General features: G+C 36.7%; 1 protein-coding gene across 8 annotated transcripts in view; it reads right to left on the bottom strand.

The window, feature by feature from the left end:
* ZNF385B (zinc finger protein 385B) overlaps positions 1-17,291 on the bottom strand; it is a 439,446-nt gene that overhangs the window by 94,023 nt on the left and 328,132 nt on the right. For 5 of the 8 annotated variants that reach the window (XM_017868262.1, XM_017868271.1, XM_017868265.1 and 2 more), the window contains one exon: positions 1,474-1,512. The exons of the other annotated variants lie outside the window; for them this stretch is intronic. In XM_017868262.1, the coding sequence (XP_017723751.1) occupies positions 1,474-1,512 (39 nt within the window). The remainder of the gene's footprint in view (positions 1-1,473; positions 1,513-17,291) is intronic. 8 annotated transcript variants of the gene reach the window in all.

Genomic DNA, 17,291 nt, shown 5'->3' with positions numbered 1-17,291 from the left:
CAGAGGTGGAGTCTACAGAGACAGGCAGGCTTCCTTGAGCTGCTGTGAGCTCCACCCAGTTCCGAGCTTCCCAGCGCTTTGTTTACCTACTTAAGCCTCAGCAATGGCGGGCGCCCCTCCCCCAGCCTCGCTGCTGCCTTGTGGTTAGATCTCAGACTGCTGTGCTAGCAATGAGGGAGGCTCCGTGGCCGTGGGACCCTCCCGGCCAGGTGTGAGTATAATCTCCTGGTGTGCCCGTTTGCTTAAAGCGCAGTATTGCGGTCGGAATTACCCGATTTTCCAGGTGTTGTGTGTCTCAGTTCCCCTGGCTAGGAAAAGGGATTCCCTTCCCCTTGCGCTTCCCAGGTGAGGCAATGCCTCGCCCTGCTTCAGCTCTCGCTGGTCGGGCTGCAGCAGCTGACCAGCACCGATTGTCTGGCACTCCCCAGTGAGATGACCCCAGTACCTCAGTTGAAAATGCAGAAATCACCGGTCTTCTGTGTCGCTCGTGCTGGGAGTTGGAGACTGGAGCTGTTCCTATTCGGCCATCTTGCTCCGCCCCCCGATTCACTTTTTCTTCTAGTCTAAATCTCTTTTCTTCTGCTGTTTATCATAAAATTCTATAGTTATATTTTCATATTTAAATGCCATTTTGGGGGACATGATTTAGTTGAATAGAGACTTTAACTGGAATAAAAAAGAATGTCCCACTTGTCACTTTATCTGATTTTGAAACAGACACTGTCAAACTAATGTTTTGAGTATTTGCCCTGTGATACAATAACTACAAACACTCAAGTCATTTCAATGGGATCCAAATGCAACAGTAATGAAGAAGGCTTTCAGATACTTTTTAAAAAAGTATAAAGTGGTAAAATTCTCAAGTTTTATTCTTAGCATTAGTACAATGCTCTAAAAGCTAGATCAAATAACGATGATATTAGTTTATGTTAACTTAAATTTTTTCCTCTGTTAGTGCAATGCCAGTTCGCTGTAGTTATAATGAGATGCATGTAACTAAATCAATGATAATTCTTCTCTTCTATCACCAAGTTTCAGGATGAAAAAAAAGTTTAGGATTAATAAAAATATTATCATAAATTTAAAATGTGATAAATGCAAGTAACTCATTTTAGTATAGTCAAAACTATGTTTCTGTATCATAATGATTTCATGTGTAGACTACTCAAAAATTATTGGAGGTATTACAATTACATAACAAATTCTCACTTTTAAAGATTCATTTGGCATCTCACAGACATTTGATTGTTAAAATAAACAAGTACTTGCAAAATATTTCTTAAATGTTTATATCTTTTACATTAACAAATGTCGTATTAAGTAGTCAAATTAGCTCATGTGAGTTCACATTGTGCAAAAAAAGGTGTGTATGGATTTAGAAAATTATAATTCATTAGGAAATAATACAAAAGAAGCTTTTTTAAAGAAAAAAAAATACCCTACCACATACATCTAGCTACCAATATTCCTTACCTGGCAAAATTTACTGGTCCCAAATAAGCCTCTTCTTTTCTAAAAAAGTAAAAGTTAGAAGCAGTCATCTGGAATTTTGAGTCTAGGAAGCACAATTACATGAAAATTTCAAAATCCATTTTCCTTGCTTTTCTTTGAGTAAAAGCCTGAAACACTAACTAAAATGCAGCAAAAGTTAACACTTGCCACTTTTTCTAATGAAAGTCATGAAGAAATGAAAAGCAAGACCTATTAGTGCAATTAACTGCTAGGTAATAAAAATGAAAGATGAGGTTGCGGCTGTTACCAGGAATTGAGGAGGTAATTGGAGGCCATGTATGGACAAATTAACAATTACATTGTAGTACTTATAAAATAAATTAATGAAGCTGGCATTATCACACCATCTATTATATTTTCAATATCAAAATAAGAACAAGCTTTTTTTTTTTGGTGTATTCAAGATTACAAGGACTACAAATCTGTGTGAGTTTTTTTAAAAGAGCATGACTTTCTCTGGGTAAACCAAAAAGTAATTTACATCTCCACAGTGTAAAAAGTCATATGCAAATATGCAGCTGCAAGTGAAACCTAGACACAGGGAAAATAAACACACTGCAGCACTTCACTAAAGGTAGGATGAATCTAAGATGGGGGCTGTGTGCTCGAGCAACTTAACATAATACTAAATTATATTTAGACTCTAGAAAATTTTGCTATATGGGACTTTAGGCAGAGAAAATAGAATTGTAAACTTGTTTAAATATCCCAATATTTTTCAAGAGGCATGACATTTGAGTTCTATTCTTATAAGAGTCTTACAAGGATTTAACTAGCCATCAGGTAACTCTTAAAAGGATTTAACTAGCCATCAGGTAACACTGGGATGGGAACTGGGCATCACCCCCATTACAAAACAAAAAGACCACTCGAGAATTGTACAGGACTTTCTTTTATCTATACTATTTATTTTATTCTCAGAGACTCATTGTGCTGCTCAGTCTGGAGGGCAGTGGCGTGACTGAAGCCTTAAACTCATAGGATCAAATGATCCTCTCATTTCAGCCTCCCGAGTAGCTAGAACTACAGGCATGTGCCACCGTGCCCAGTAAATTTTTTTTTTTTTTTTTTTATTTAGTGTAGAGACAGGGTCTCACTATGTTGCCCAGGCTGGTCTTGAACTTCTGGCCTCATGTGATCCTCCTGCCTTAGCCTTTCAAAGTGCTGGATTACAGACGTGAGCCACCTTGCCCAGCCCATACTATTTGTAAAGATGGGAAAATCTTACCTTAAACTTAATGATCTATTTTAACCAATGTTCTAAAAAGCATTTGGTAAGCATTTATTACTTATCCAGTATAGTAGGCCCTGGTAGCTCTTATATTAAACAGAAATAGAAACCAGGTTCTTCACTTTTAAAATTTAAAGTCGGCCGGGCGCGTGGCTCACGCCTGTAATCCCAGCACTTTGGGAGGCTGAGGCGGGCGGATCACGAGGTCAGGAGATCGAGACCATCCTGGCTAACAAGGTGAAACCCGGTCTCTACTAAAAATAAAAAAAATTAGCTGGGCGTGGTGGCGGCTGCCTGTAGTCCCAGCTACTCGGGAGGCTGAGCCAGGAAAATGGCGTAAACCCGGGAGGCGGAGCTTGCAGTGAGCCGAGATCGCGCCACTGTACTCCAGTCTAGGCGACAGAGCCAGACGCCATCAAAAACAAACAAACAAATAAACAAACAAACAAATTAAAGTCAGCCATCAAGCAAATATTTCTAGAGATCCAATATGTTTTAGATGCTGTCTCAGACTGGAGAGGAAAATGAGTAAAACACAAAAAAAGGTCATAATTTAAAAAGTGAAAAAGGTAGTGCAGACTTTACTTAATTGGAGGCTGGGAAAAGAAGTTGCCATTAAGCAAAACAATGAGGCATGAGAGGCACAAAAAGGTCTGTCTCCTCTTCCCCCACCCATACTTTCTTTTTTTTCCCCCCTCTGACAGTGACATTCATGTGTTATTCTCCCAGGGGTATTTTCTTTTTCTTTTTTCTAGCTGTGTAATAGTAATAGACATCATTATAAGAGCAGCTTTGATTTACTGAGATTTGCTGGGAACTACACTAAGGAATTACCTCCTGTAGTCTCCATCATCACATGAGGCAGACATGATTATTATCCTCCTTTAACAAATGAGGAATCAAAGGTTTTGAGAGGTTCCGTAATGAATCAACCTCAAGTTCATAGGTCAGCATTCAAACACAGGTAGGAGTCTCCCTCCACATTGTTCCCTGCTAAAGAAACACTGCAGGAATCGTGAGTGTATTGCATCGCACTGCTAAAGGGTATGAGTTTGGAGAAGAATGGATGAGCATTCCTGGAACTTCTGCAGCCTGGAAGGTAGCTATCTACACAAACCTAAGGTGCTAAAGGAAAAGTTTTCTGGAGAAGCGAGTCTAGGTTTTCTCTTTCTGACTCATTTCTGATATTCTTAGGATAAGCCCATTTCTTCCTGTGCAACTTCAGGAAAGCCATAAATAAAAATTTGGGCTGTCCTGTCCTCTTTCCTCATTATAACTGTTGGGTCTGCACACAGAAAAAAAAAAAAAATGTCCCGGGAATATTTAGAGATTACATGTTTGCAAGTGGTAGTCATCATTTGCACCTGTCCTCGATTTGCTGCTAAGCAGACCGCGGCTACTAAACCCTTGTGACTTTGGGGCTTTTGGAAGTTTGGCTAAGTATCAACTTTTAAACTGTGATATTATGGAATGACAGTAGTACAAAAAGAATAACTATTTTTTATCCCTTCCTTTTTTAATATCAGCCTTATGGGAAAGGATGTGACCATAGGGTCTCAATAGAACTTCAGATACTCATGAAGCAACATGTTTAAGTGATAGCTGTGTCACCGAAGAGCAATGTTTCTCTAAAGTTACTTTAAAATGGGTTTTGTCTTTCACGGTTAAAGACTCTGACCATATGCCTTTATGTTGATGTTGTAATTTTCAAAATCCTTGAAAACTTGAATAGAAAGAGAAACAGATACAGCAATAACAAAGACAATTTTTTTCTCTTAAAGATCAAGAAATACAAAGGATTGCATAGTGTTGCAACACTAAGTAGTAACCATAGAATTTTTTTTTTTCTTTTTTTTTTTTTTTTTTTTTTTTAATATACAGTGCCTCTCTCTGTCACCCAGGCTGGAATGCAGTGGCTCAGTCTGGGTCACTACAACCTCTGCCTCTCGGGCTCAAGTGATTCTCCCAACTCAGCCTTCTGGGTAGCTGGGATTCCAGGTTACGTGCCACCATGCCCTGATAATTTTTTGTAGAGACAGGGTTTCGCCATGCTTCCCAGGCTGAAACCATAGAACTCTGTACTATTTTGGATTTCAATTCAGAAGTTTCATTAAAAATAAACCACATGGCCAGGTGCGGTGGCTCATGCCTGTAATCCCAGCACTTTGGGAGGCTGAGGCAGGTGGGTCACCTCAGGTTGGGTGCTTGAGACCAGCCTGACCAACATGGAGACACCCTGTCTCTACTAAAAAAAAAATAAAATTAGCCAGGCATGATGGTGCATGCCTGTAATCCCAGCTACTCAGGAGGCTGAGGCAGGAGAATCGCTTGAACCAGGGAGGCGGAGGTTGTGGTGAGCCAAGATCACCCCATGGCACTCCAACCTGGGCAACAAGAGCAAAATTCTGTCTCAAAAAAAAAAAAGAAAAGAAAAGAAAAAGAAAAAGAAAAAAAAAAATACACCACATGGAATGTTACACAGAGAGTGCATGCTACCATGGGATCTGCATGTCTGCATCTGGAGTGTGTAAAAGTTGAGGCTTGCCTTGCTGACACTGCTTCTCCTACCCAGAGCACCCTGACAAGGGTCCACCTGAATGCTATCAGTTCTGCTGAAAGAAAGATGAATCGCATGTCACTCTCTCCACAAACTGTTTATTAAACCAAGGGTCAAATGTTTGGGGAGATGGTTTCCTCAGGAATCCCCAGCTGTTTGCTGAAACCACATATTGGTTGTAGCTTGCAAGCAACAACATTAACTGGGCCCCTCTTTCACTGGGATACAATTACCCAAGCAGAAAGTTAACCAGTCATTCAGAACTGTTATAAAGGCAATAACAACACAACAAATACTTCAGAAACTAATAGACAGGTTACATTACATCTAAGTCCTGGATCCAGTAAAGCTTTATTACTATTGCTACTACTACTATTTTATCAAAATGTTGCAGGCTTTTAAGTATTTTGAGGCTGGTTGACTATTGGCAACATCTAATAGCTGCCGAAATCAAGTGGGACCCCAGGATTTCAGTTTTTCCCACTTTTCTAGAGCCTCCTTAATGGCAGTATATATTCCTGATAGAAAACACAAGGGAGTCAGCCCAGAGATGACACAGACTATCAGAGTAGAGTACAGAATAGTATTTCATTTTTTCCCTCTGTTTTCTAAAATATGAATTTAGAAAGCTTGATATGTTTCACTCCAATTCCATATTGTTAGGCTTCCTTTGAAAAGCTCTGGGATTTACCAAACAATAGTGTATATTCCATTGACAGAAAGGTTGACTAAAGTCAAAAAAAAAAAAAAAAAAAATCCTGTGATGTATCTTGAAGATCTGTTTGAAAAGAAGACTAAACTCTGTATTTGCTGGTCATTTTTTTTGCAGAAATTTCATCTTCATTTTATTTTGGGATTTCTGTCATAAAATAATGTCCTTTTTCTAGATGACTGGTTATAAGAGGTCCAATTCTTTCAGAGGTAAGGGTTTCATATCAACTTTAAATATTCAGTTCTCTCCTTAGGACTTTTTGCTCCTTTTCCAGATATTACACATTTATAAATGCATGATTTCTAATTTGTTTGTATATTTACTATATTTTTCTTGAAATTTTATTCATATAATAAAAGTTTATTAAGTACCTATCATACATTGTTTTAGGAGCTGGACATATAGTGGAGAATAGACTTTCAAATATCCAACATTCTAGTTGGGAAGACCCAGACCCAAATCTCTAAAGTAATAAATAAGATCTTTTCAGAGCGTTGTAAGTAGCATGAAAAAAAAATAAAATAGAAGAATGGGAAAGAAACAATATTTTACCATGAAGAATTTTTAAAAACACATTTTTGTTGCCTTGATACCCACTGTAATTCAGATACTTTTACATGTAAAGTCATACCAAATACGCAAAAAACAAAACAAAACAAAACAAAAACCCACAAAACAAAACAACAACAACAAAAAACTCTTCCATGATTTAGAGAAGTTGATACAGAATCCAGACTCATACAATTGATAAAACCTGTAGACTAAGAGACATGCTCCTCCCAATACAGTCTGTCAGTCTGTGAGATATCTGCAGAGGATTTCTTTTTCAACTACCAAGTAGCAAGACAACAACTGATCTCAGAGCTACCACCATCATAATAATCCTAAGAAGAAAGGTAAACTAAAGTAATCTGCATTTTGAAAGTTATCTAAGGATGAGTGCTAAGTACTAGACACCTTTCATCTGGAGACCTTTCTAACAGGTTTCTGTACAGTGTGGTTGGCCTGGAACTTGGTGAGAGAATAGCAAAATGACCATGAGTTACTTCTTTTGTCTTTAAAATAAATACGTATGTTGTCTAAGCGCTAAGAGTTGTTTTGAGGATATTACAACAAAATAATGTTTTCATCTTTTACGTTTTAGAACCATAAGGAGTTACCAAATGGTAAAAGTAAAAAAGCTAAAAGCAAATGACTGGGTGATTTCACCATCTCCCTCTCTTTAGTGGAAACCTAGTAATGCTTTCGACAGATAATTTTTAAACTGTTCTGAGTAGAAAAAAGATTCTTAAGTTCTTTTTCAGACAGAAGTTATTCTGTTAATAAAAGATGCCATAAGGTTAGGCCTGGGTACCTGACTGAAGCTGAATGTCTAACTCTCACAGTAGATCCTTGTATGTAACAAATATGGTCAGTCCAAATGTAAAATGTTCCATTTTCCTGGCTAGCTCCACATGCCTGGTGATTTTCCATGCTGCCCGGGATCAAGAATGATGCAGCAAAGCTGTAGTTACGCTGCTGGGTAATTTAAGAAGCCACATCAAAGAGCTTTTCAACAAGTTCAGTTTAACAAATAAGACTTTCAGTTTATTTCTGAAATGGCTATGGGACTTAATTAAGTGTTTACTTATACCTCACAGTCACTAACATACAATACCCAGCAATGTTTTTGGTGTTGATGTTCCTACTTGAGTTTTAAATGAGTAAACTAAATAACTGAAATTCTATCACATAGGTATTCATATTTGGGTTTTAAATGCACACTGAAAGATCTGGTTGGTTAATGTGATTTATTAAAGAAGCCCAGACCACCCTCAACCCCAACTGCAACTGCTGTTTTCAGTGTAGGGAAAAAGCATGAAGGTAATGAGCTGAATTATGTCTTCTAAGAAAACTCTGTGCTTTTTTGTTTGTTTCCATTCTTGAATAAGCAAATGCTTAGCTATGACTAGAAGTCATTAGGGGAGACAGGTATTTTTCCATCAGGATGCTAAGACAGTTCTTGATAGGGTTTTTCATTTTATTTTCAAGATATGATGTTCCTAATTTTTGGTCAAAGTATACATAAGATTTTAAGGATCTGTAACATCTTTCAAAGATCATGCATAACAAAAGTTCATATGATATTAGTATATGCACTTTTGAAAAAAATATGAGAAAAATTATAGGTGTTTTAAGCAAAATGAAAAACTACCTGGAAATCTTTTAGGGAATTAATAAGAATTTACCTCTGTTGTGAATTTTAGTAGCCTAAAAGAAGAAATAAAATGATGATAAGTACTATCAATATGCTTTGTATTTGGAGAAGTTACTGTCCTCAAAGTACTTATACTTTATACTTCTCAGTTATATTTATATTTTAACAGCAACAATGAATAGCTCAAGACTTACATAGTTGACAATAAGCTCTATCACCCAAAGATAAATACCAACAAAACTGGTTATAGTATACTATTCTGAGTGATAGGAACAGCAACTAGATTCACCAAGATAATCTAAATAAAATGGGTTGGCTGTTTGCTTATTTAGTATTGTATCTCCTTGGGGTGAAATAAAATGAGAAATATTTCAGGAATACAGACTAAAAGAATAATTTTTCAGTAGATATGTAAAATATGAAATAGAGATTCATTTGAGGGTAGGTCATGAGAAATGGTTATTCCATAGCACATGTGAAGAGAGATCCATCCCAAAGTTTGGAAGGACAGGTCAAATATCTGAGCTAAAAGACAATAATCAGTTTTTGACCTTTTGTCTTCTTTTTGAATAGTGACTTGAAAACAATCCCCAAAATTGTCCTCAGATTAAATTTCCATAACATAAAATTCAATGCCAAAAATAAATCTGAGAAATATCTTTTTATAAAATAGCATTCTTTATTTTTTAGGAGAGGAAAAAAAAGTATACAAGTAACTGAAGAATACTTGCTGATACTTATAGACGTAGTTTTAAAAAACACTGGTGCTAAATCTCCAAATCCAAATAAGGATACAATTGCTTGTTTTCTGGCAAACGAGCTTAAAAATATGTTACAAGGGCTTTCTAAGAGACTAGAGGAGTAATACACTTTCTTGATTTAAAAATCAATACCTCTCCTGAACAGCTACATGCATTAACTGACATCCTTTCAAAACCATTCTGTCAAAGCTAAGTTTGAAAGGCTGTTCAGTAACTAATCAGATATATCCTGATGTTGAGGTCCATGACACAAATTAAAAAGGCGTAAGATGAAAAGAAAACTCCACCAGGCAGGAAGAAGTGCAAAAGAGAAACCTGGACCTTTGAATATATTTCTGTTTGAATATATTTCTTCATTTTGCAAAGCTAAGTGGAAATGAAGCATTTTTCTCCCAAATATGGGCCAACACATTTCTTACCCTTTCACTAAGAAACATGACAACTCAGGACTAGTAAAGCTCTAGACAAAGTAACAAATGTGCGATGTTCTAATCCTAAGTATTTTGGGCTCTTAATTCCCCATGCCACATACCCATTACACAGTGGTAAAATGCCAGAGATCATGTATATTTTCAAACTTTAAAAAAAAAATTTGTTTTCGTTTGAGCCCCAGAACCTCCCCACCCACCCAAACAAAATCCTAACTGGAAACTCAATAGAATAAAACTCAGTTTTTAGAAATTGAGTTCTGGTGAAAGCAGGTAGATTGGACCCCAGATCTACCAGCCTGATTTCAGTCTTTCTAGCTTGAAAATGAAGAAAGATTTGGAGAATTTTAGTGACTTGTTTGAGCCTCCTCTGGTAACACCTGAACCCACATCTCTTTCTATGGTTGCCAGATTTAGCAAGTAATAATATAAGATGTCCAGTTAAAGTGGAATTTTAGGGGTAAACAACAAATAATTTTTAAACTATTTGTTGCCAAACATTGCATGGCACATACTGACATTAAAAATGATTTGTTTACTGTTTATCTAAAACTCCTCTTTAGTCTGGGTGCAGTGGCTCATGCCTGTAATCCCAGGACTTTGGGAGACCGAAGCGGGTGGATCATCTGAGGTCAGGAGTTCGAGATCAGCATGGCCAACATGTCGAAATCCCATCTCTACTAAAAATACAAATATCAGCTGGGAGTGGTGGTGGGCGCCTGTAATCCCAGCTACTGGGGAGGCAGACGGGAGAATCGCTTGAACCTGGGAGGTCCAAATGCAGTGAGCCGAGATCATGCCACTGCCCTCCAGCCTGGGTGACAGAGTGAGATTCCATCTCAAAAATAAATAAATAAATAAAAATATATAAATAAATATCCTCTTTAACTAGATATCCTATAGTTATCTGTTTCCCCTTCCCTGATTCCCACCCAAGGATGTCACAGCTATATCAGTGTTGATTCTACTGCTTCTCCTCCTCACAGGCTCACCTTGTCACACTTAACATTTTAGGGCTTTAACTAGGAAAGTGGTCCCTGAGTGGTTCTGTGGAAAGTTGATAGCAAAAATATTTTATGTCATCTGTTCATCTTGCTGTTGCCCTTTTGTATAAATAGGTATGTGTAGACATAATAGCTCTTCTTAGTGGAAAACATTTTTCGTTTAAATTTGTCTCTGTATTTATAGTGTACAAAATATCCAATAGTTGTAAAGTAAAATAAAGAGCTTTAATAGAGTGCTTCACTCTGCTTTCTGCAGTGATAATTGCTTTATCGAATAAGCCTCTGTTAATGGTACAGCTTGACATTCAACATTTGTCCATTTGATTTATAATTATTCTCACGTGATTTCAAGGAGGCTATGGTTCAAACCAAAAGTAGTTTAAATTGTACTGTCTTTTCTTCTGAATTTGTAAGGAAATTACAAATATATGTTACTTCCAGGCAAAACTATTTTCATTTACCAAATTTATTTCAAATATACGCAAAGCCCTCTCTGCCTCTATATGTTCTGAATAGAGTAACACATATGTAAGAGAAAAATAAATACAGCAAATGAAATCACCAAGTTAAAAACACATCCAGTTTGCTTATATGTTGGCCATGGATACGGCACCAAGAATTCCTCACCAAACAATGAAGAGAAACCTACATGAACCACATAGCAAGTTGTCATGAAACAGGTCAAGTCTCTCAGTAACGTTCACAAAAAGGCTGTTAAGAGGCAAAAATCATTTGTATTTACAATCTATCCACTCCTTATAAAGATTTTCAAAAATACTTCTGAATTATTCTGCTTTTTTTCCTGAAATTCAGTCCATCAGGATGCTTGGCCCTTCAAAGTCTTCACGAAACTCATCTGAAATTTTTATTCACCTTTCTGCCTCCCCACAACCTGTAACACTAACTATAATCGGAGAAATACCTACACCTGACAACATGAGAAGTTGATATGCCACTTTATTAAAAAGATTTTGTATAATTAGTCAAGAATCACCAAATTTCTGCCTCACAATAGAACAATATCACAATATCAGTTGTTGGCAGTTATCAAACCACTACAGTTCCACTGGCCCTCCGAAAGCTGAGGTTAAAAGCTGGCCTCTGGAAATCAATCATGCTCTCGGCAGAGGATATTTCAGTGATATGAGAGCTGAAATGGAGACTATAATCTTTTGTGATTACCCTAGAGGCTGAAGCAAACGTAAAAGGGAGTCTATGAATTGCTGATAATTTCCTGTGATGACCGACTCCAGGAAATTCTGACATTACCCTTGCACTGTAACAAAATGAAGGTTCCCCAGATGCATAGCTTCAAAGAACTCTACATCTGGGTGTCACAATGCTTTTTTAGAAGCTACTCATCCATTAAAGGGGCCAGGCCTGTGAGGCAGTAGCACTCTCTGAAGACAATGGAAAGTCTGATTGCACAAGAAGTAATGAGCTCTATGCTGCAGGCTGTCTTTCTACATAGTTCTTTTCTGAGGGAACTGATGTAAGATGTATCGGTTTTACTCCCCCCACCACCTCAGAAGTCTAAAGACTGGTAGATTGCTGTTCTAACAGCTGTAGAGCTATGAATATCTTAGTCTGTGTAATTTAAATTTTTTTATTTAGGCTGATATTTGCATTCTGAGAAAAAATATTTTTTATGCACATGCACATACCCTTAAGGTCTACATAATACTTTGAGATAGAATCTAAGACTACTAATCTTTTTTGAGTAGGCAGCGAACTTACAGTTAGATGCCATGCTCGGAGCACAGGTTAAGGGGGTCTTTTTCATGTGAATGGCAATTTAAATTCCGGAAAACAGGTGTGTGGGAGGGGGAGGGGTGGGTAGGGTAAAGGGAGATGTATAACAGTCAAAGTTCAAGGGATTTTTGGAATAAATTTCCATTATCAATACATGAAGGATAATTTGATATACTGATTATTATGACTTAATTTAAAATGTATTTTAAATGGCCATTTTAACCTAATTGCAATTTGATTAATGAATAATGTGGGAATAAAGGTTCTATATTTGGAAGTCAACCGTATTTTAAAAATACAGCAAAAAACATGATGTCTTACTACTCTATGACAATGTATCATAGGTACACAGCTCTCAGGTTCAAAATGGCATGTAGTTTTTGAAACCTAAATATCACTGAAGGTAAACAGGGAAAAAAAGAATCCATTCAAACTAGTTGTGCTTATTCCCAACCTCCACTTAATATACTCTCTTCCGATCACTGCTCCAAATTCAGCTGCAGCACCTCTGTACTGTTTCCAGGCAGTCAAGTGACTGTGATCTTCAAGTATGCTCTAGCATTATCTCATTCAGCTAACGTAAAATGAGCGCCTGTTAAGTCCCAGGAATAACTATTGTAAACTGGAATTGTTAAGTTCTTAAACTCGAGGTCTTAGCCATATGTATGTCTTTAGCATCTACCTTAATCAGGATTGCCCAAGTGATCAACACAGCCAGCCCAAGTGATAAACTCAAAACTCGGTTTATTTGAGGTAATTAGGAAAAAGAGATCAAAGGGATAGAAATATTAATTAAAATATCAATATTGTAAGAATAGAGCTTTGCTGTTTTAAGTATCCTTTCATAAACATAATCTCATTTGATATTTATAGGTATTTTATTAGAAATAGTATGGGGATATGTTATATACTTATAATTTTTTTCACAGCCTCTCATTCAATTCCAAAAATTTTCTAAATATTCAGTCATATACCCTCAATTCCCCATAAATATAATAAACTCAAATCTTCATAATATAAAAATAAGAAGGTATTACATCATGAAAATGAGGAAAAGTGGCACGAAGTGACGGTCTTGAGATTAAAGACTATGAGTCTAGACATGGGTCTTCTAACTCCTAGTCCAGTGCTTTTTTCCCTATACAATGAAGTGAATCACCCTACCTTGTTCTCCCCTTTATTCTGTTTTCTGCTTCCCTGGACAGCATGAACAGAGGCAAGTCCAGGTAGGACGGTTAGAGGTTTACTTTAGAACAAAATAAGTAGAGTTACTTTTCTGAGGTCCCAAAGAACTCTCGAAATGGCTTTTTGGAGAAGGTAGGATATAGTTGATGAATGAGTGACTGACTAAATAAATAAATGCTACTACTTCCTTCAAAAGGTAAGTGCTTCAAAAATGTACCATGTGATAGCAGTCATTCATAATCATTTTAGCATCTAACAGCTTCAGCTCATTTTGGGAAATGCAGATGTTTATGGATTTGATCACACTATAATGGCAATGGACCATCTTATATATAGAAGTTTGGGTCTACCTGAGAAAAACATATAAATTAAGTAGGCCCAAACATGTGTTTTGAGAATTTCATTCTGTGTACCTCTAATTATTTGTAAATCATAAGCCTGTGAAAAAATCAGGTATATTTTCTATAATACCACTCAGATCTTTAGTTGGCTCAAGAAACTGTATTCACAATAAGAGAAAACAAGTACAGGTTGACGAGATGAATCTATCTCCTGAATCAAATACACTGCAAAGGAGAATTTTCAACTTGACTTTAGAAGCCACGAGATTTATTGGCTACTTAAAAAAATATTTCGCACATGAATAACCTGAGAGAAGTACACACATTTAAGTTCAAGATATAGTATGGTGGAGCTTTTGCTTTTCTGATATTTAGATTTTCTGTTTTTCCTTTTCAGAGGTAGGGCTCTCTACTAGAATAAATGAGAAGACTGGATTCTATTCTTTAATCTTCTGATTTGCAAAAAGGGCAGAACAATGACACATGTAACCTATTTCATATGTGGGTACATTAAAAGAATTAATGTAAAATGTCTTTGAAATATGCTAAATCCCTCTGATACTAGAATTTCATGAAAATGGTATCATTTATATGATTTATATCTTTCAAAAATTTCAAGTATCACAACATAAAAAGGAAGGTAAGAAAACCTAAATTGAAAGCAAAGCTGTAAAAAATGTTTTTTCAAGATTCCTACTGAGCTCTACAAAGATGTTGAAACTTCACAGATTGCTAAACAGCACTCCAATTCATCTTTAGCACCCTCAAAAGCAACTATAAAAGTAAAGGAACCAGAATATTCCAAAGCATGTCTCTCCAACCCCCAAGGGATGTGAGACTTAATTTTGAACACAAAAATCTAGAAGGTGGAAGTGAAAACAGATCTGCGTCATTGGATGGGTTCCCAAGCTTTTGATAAAAGGTTTTCAGTGGCCACCACCATTGATTAAAGTTTATAGAGCAACTAATTTAGAAACACATTTTCTGAGCTGGTTGGAATGTTTTGTACAATAACATTTTGCTACTTTTTTTTGTATTTATTAGGCTTGCCTACTTCACCACAGAGACATAAAGTTTTGGTCACTGAGAGAAGCTAAGAATTTTTCCCTTAAAATTTTCCTGTTTCCTCTTCTTCCTCTTCTTCTTTTTTTAATTATCTGGAGATTTGATTAATATTAGTGTAGAATAAGATAAAATTTTAAGAAGAGGGCCCAACATAGACACTTTTTCCAAGTTGACTCTACTCTTGAAAAACGCTGACCTGGGACAGCGCCAAGACTAAAGACTTGTCTTGCCAGAAAATCTGATGTCCCCTCCAAGTACACATAATCCTTGAAACTCTAGCACTGAAGATGAGGCCCCAGAACCATGTGACATTGGGACTAGGATAAAGAAAGGGACATGCAGGAGGACACAGCATGGTGGGTCCACAGATGCCTCTTTGCATGGGCTCCTGAAATTTTACATTCCTTTACCTCATAAAGGACCATCAAAGTCTCAATCTGATATTTTTAGGCAGCTTTTATTAAATGAATTGACTGTTTACTATGAGCACAATCCTCTATTATGCTATGGTGAATTATACAAGAGGAAGCAATTTCTATTAGACAGCGAGGAACTTCTGTCTAATTCATCACAACAACCTTTCTCCTTAGCACAATGCCAGGGACAAGCAGACATGCAGTAAATGGTTGTGAATGAGTGACTTTTACTAGATGCCCTGAAAAAGAAATTTATTAGAGAGAAAAAAAATGTGACTACACATTATACAAACATACAATAAATACATACCATATAAATAATATCTGCATATTCTAAAGGTGTTTCAAGAGTGAGTAGAGAAGAGGGAGATTTGAAGACAAAACCCTTAGTAAGATAATTTTGAGGCTTTTGAGTAAGGCAAGGGACATTAGTTAAATTTTAAAAGGACTTGTGGTTTGAAAGGGTGAGGGGCAGCTAGTGTAATCCCAGCACTTTGGGAGGCTGAGGCGGGCGGATCACCTGAGGTCAAGAGTTCGAGACCAGCCTGACCAATATGAAGAAACCTCGTGTTTACTAAAAATACAAAATTAGCCAGGCACATGACTGTAATCCCAGCTACTCGGGAGGCTGAGGCAGGAGAATGACTTGAACCCGGGAGGCGGAGGTTGTGGTGAGTCAAGATCGCACCACTGCACTCCAGCCTGGGCGACATAAGCAAAAACTCCGTCTCAAAAAAAAAAAGAAAGAAAGAAAGGGGGAGGGACACAATAGCGCAGATGGTCACTATGTGTTTTTTTCCCATCTGTGGTATATTTACATACTTTTTCTCTCTGTCAAATTTAACAGCAATGGGCCGGGCATGGTGGCTCACACCTGTAATCTCAGCACTTTGGGAGGCTGAGGCAAGCGGATCACCTGAGCTCAGGAGTTCAAGACCAATCTGGGTAACATGGTGAAACTCCATCTCCACCAAAAAATACAAAAATTAGCCAGGTATGGTGGCATGTACCTGTACTTCCAGCTACTCGGGAGGTTGAGGCAGAAAAATCGCTTGAATCTAGCAGGTGGAGGCTGTAGTGAGCTGAGATTGCACCACTGCATGCTAGCCTGGGTGACAGAGCAAGACTTTGTCTCCAAAAAAAAAAAAAAAAAAAAATTAATAGAAATGTAAAATTTTCTAGGCACAGAAATCAATGCTTAAGTATTTGCACAAAATATTTGTTAGCTTTGGACCACGTTTCAAAGATTCCCTATAACTATTTTTTTTTCTAATGATTTGGTGAATGTTGCTGTTGAGTTATCTAAGCATAATAGGCCATCTATCTCTCCTCTCTTCAAATGATTTTGAGTAACCATGGAAAATTTCATCTTGGCATATTTTAGTTCTATGCACTCCTGTAGAAAATACAGAACAAGATAATCCTTCAATATAGTTTAAAGCATGTCACAAAAAATAAAAATTAAACCATATTTTCTATTTTACTGGACTGGGATAAATGCTTCAGTCCAAGCACAGTCAGTTGGACATACTAGTATCCTAAGAAATATGTAATACATAATTTTTAATGACAGCAAGCACTATTAGAGTGACAAAGAAGACTCAAAGGGCAAAAATTAACATTTGGGTTGTAAAAGTATTCTACTTAAATTTAAAATATTCAAATAAGAGAAAATACATATTCAAATGTTTAAATAGACTTCATTAAATAGATAAAGATATTAAATGCAAGTTAAAAAGTCAAATGTCCTAGCTTCAGGTTTCCTTACAATAACACCTCATGGGAAGCATAGCATGAATTAAAAGCAAAGCAAATGTGAATTTGATTCCCATTTCTTTATTTAGAACCTCTCTGATGAATATATTATTATTTATACTACAAGAAAAAAAAATTTAAAATATTCATCGATATTGCCAAACCATGAATGAGTCAGAATCTCAGAGGTTCTAGAATGTTAAAATAAATGGTAATCATATAAATCATTTCACAGCTTGTCATGGATGATTCACAGAATCATACAGTGGTTTGGAACTTTATACTTAGAAATCATCTTTATTCTGTCCCACATATTTGCTCTTGTCTCAGGAAAAAAATAATTTCAAGGTAGGCAGTAAAAATCAGATTATTTTT

Source organism: Rhinopithecus bieti, unplaced genomic scaffold, assembly GCF_001698545.2.
Source record: "Rhinopithecus bieti isolate Rb0 unplaced genomic scaffold, ASM169854v2 scaffold_3062, whole genome shotgun sequence".
NCBI classification, from domain to species: domain Eukaryota; kingdom Metazoa; phylum Chordata; class Mammalia; order Primates; family Cercopithecidae; genus Rhinopithecus; species Rhinopithecus bieti.
Note: the sequence above shows the minus strand (reverse complement) of the source record. Positions and strands in the feature narration are given on the sequence as shown.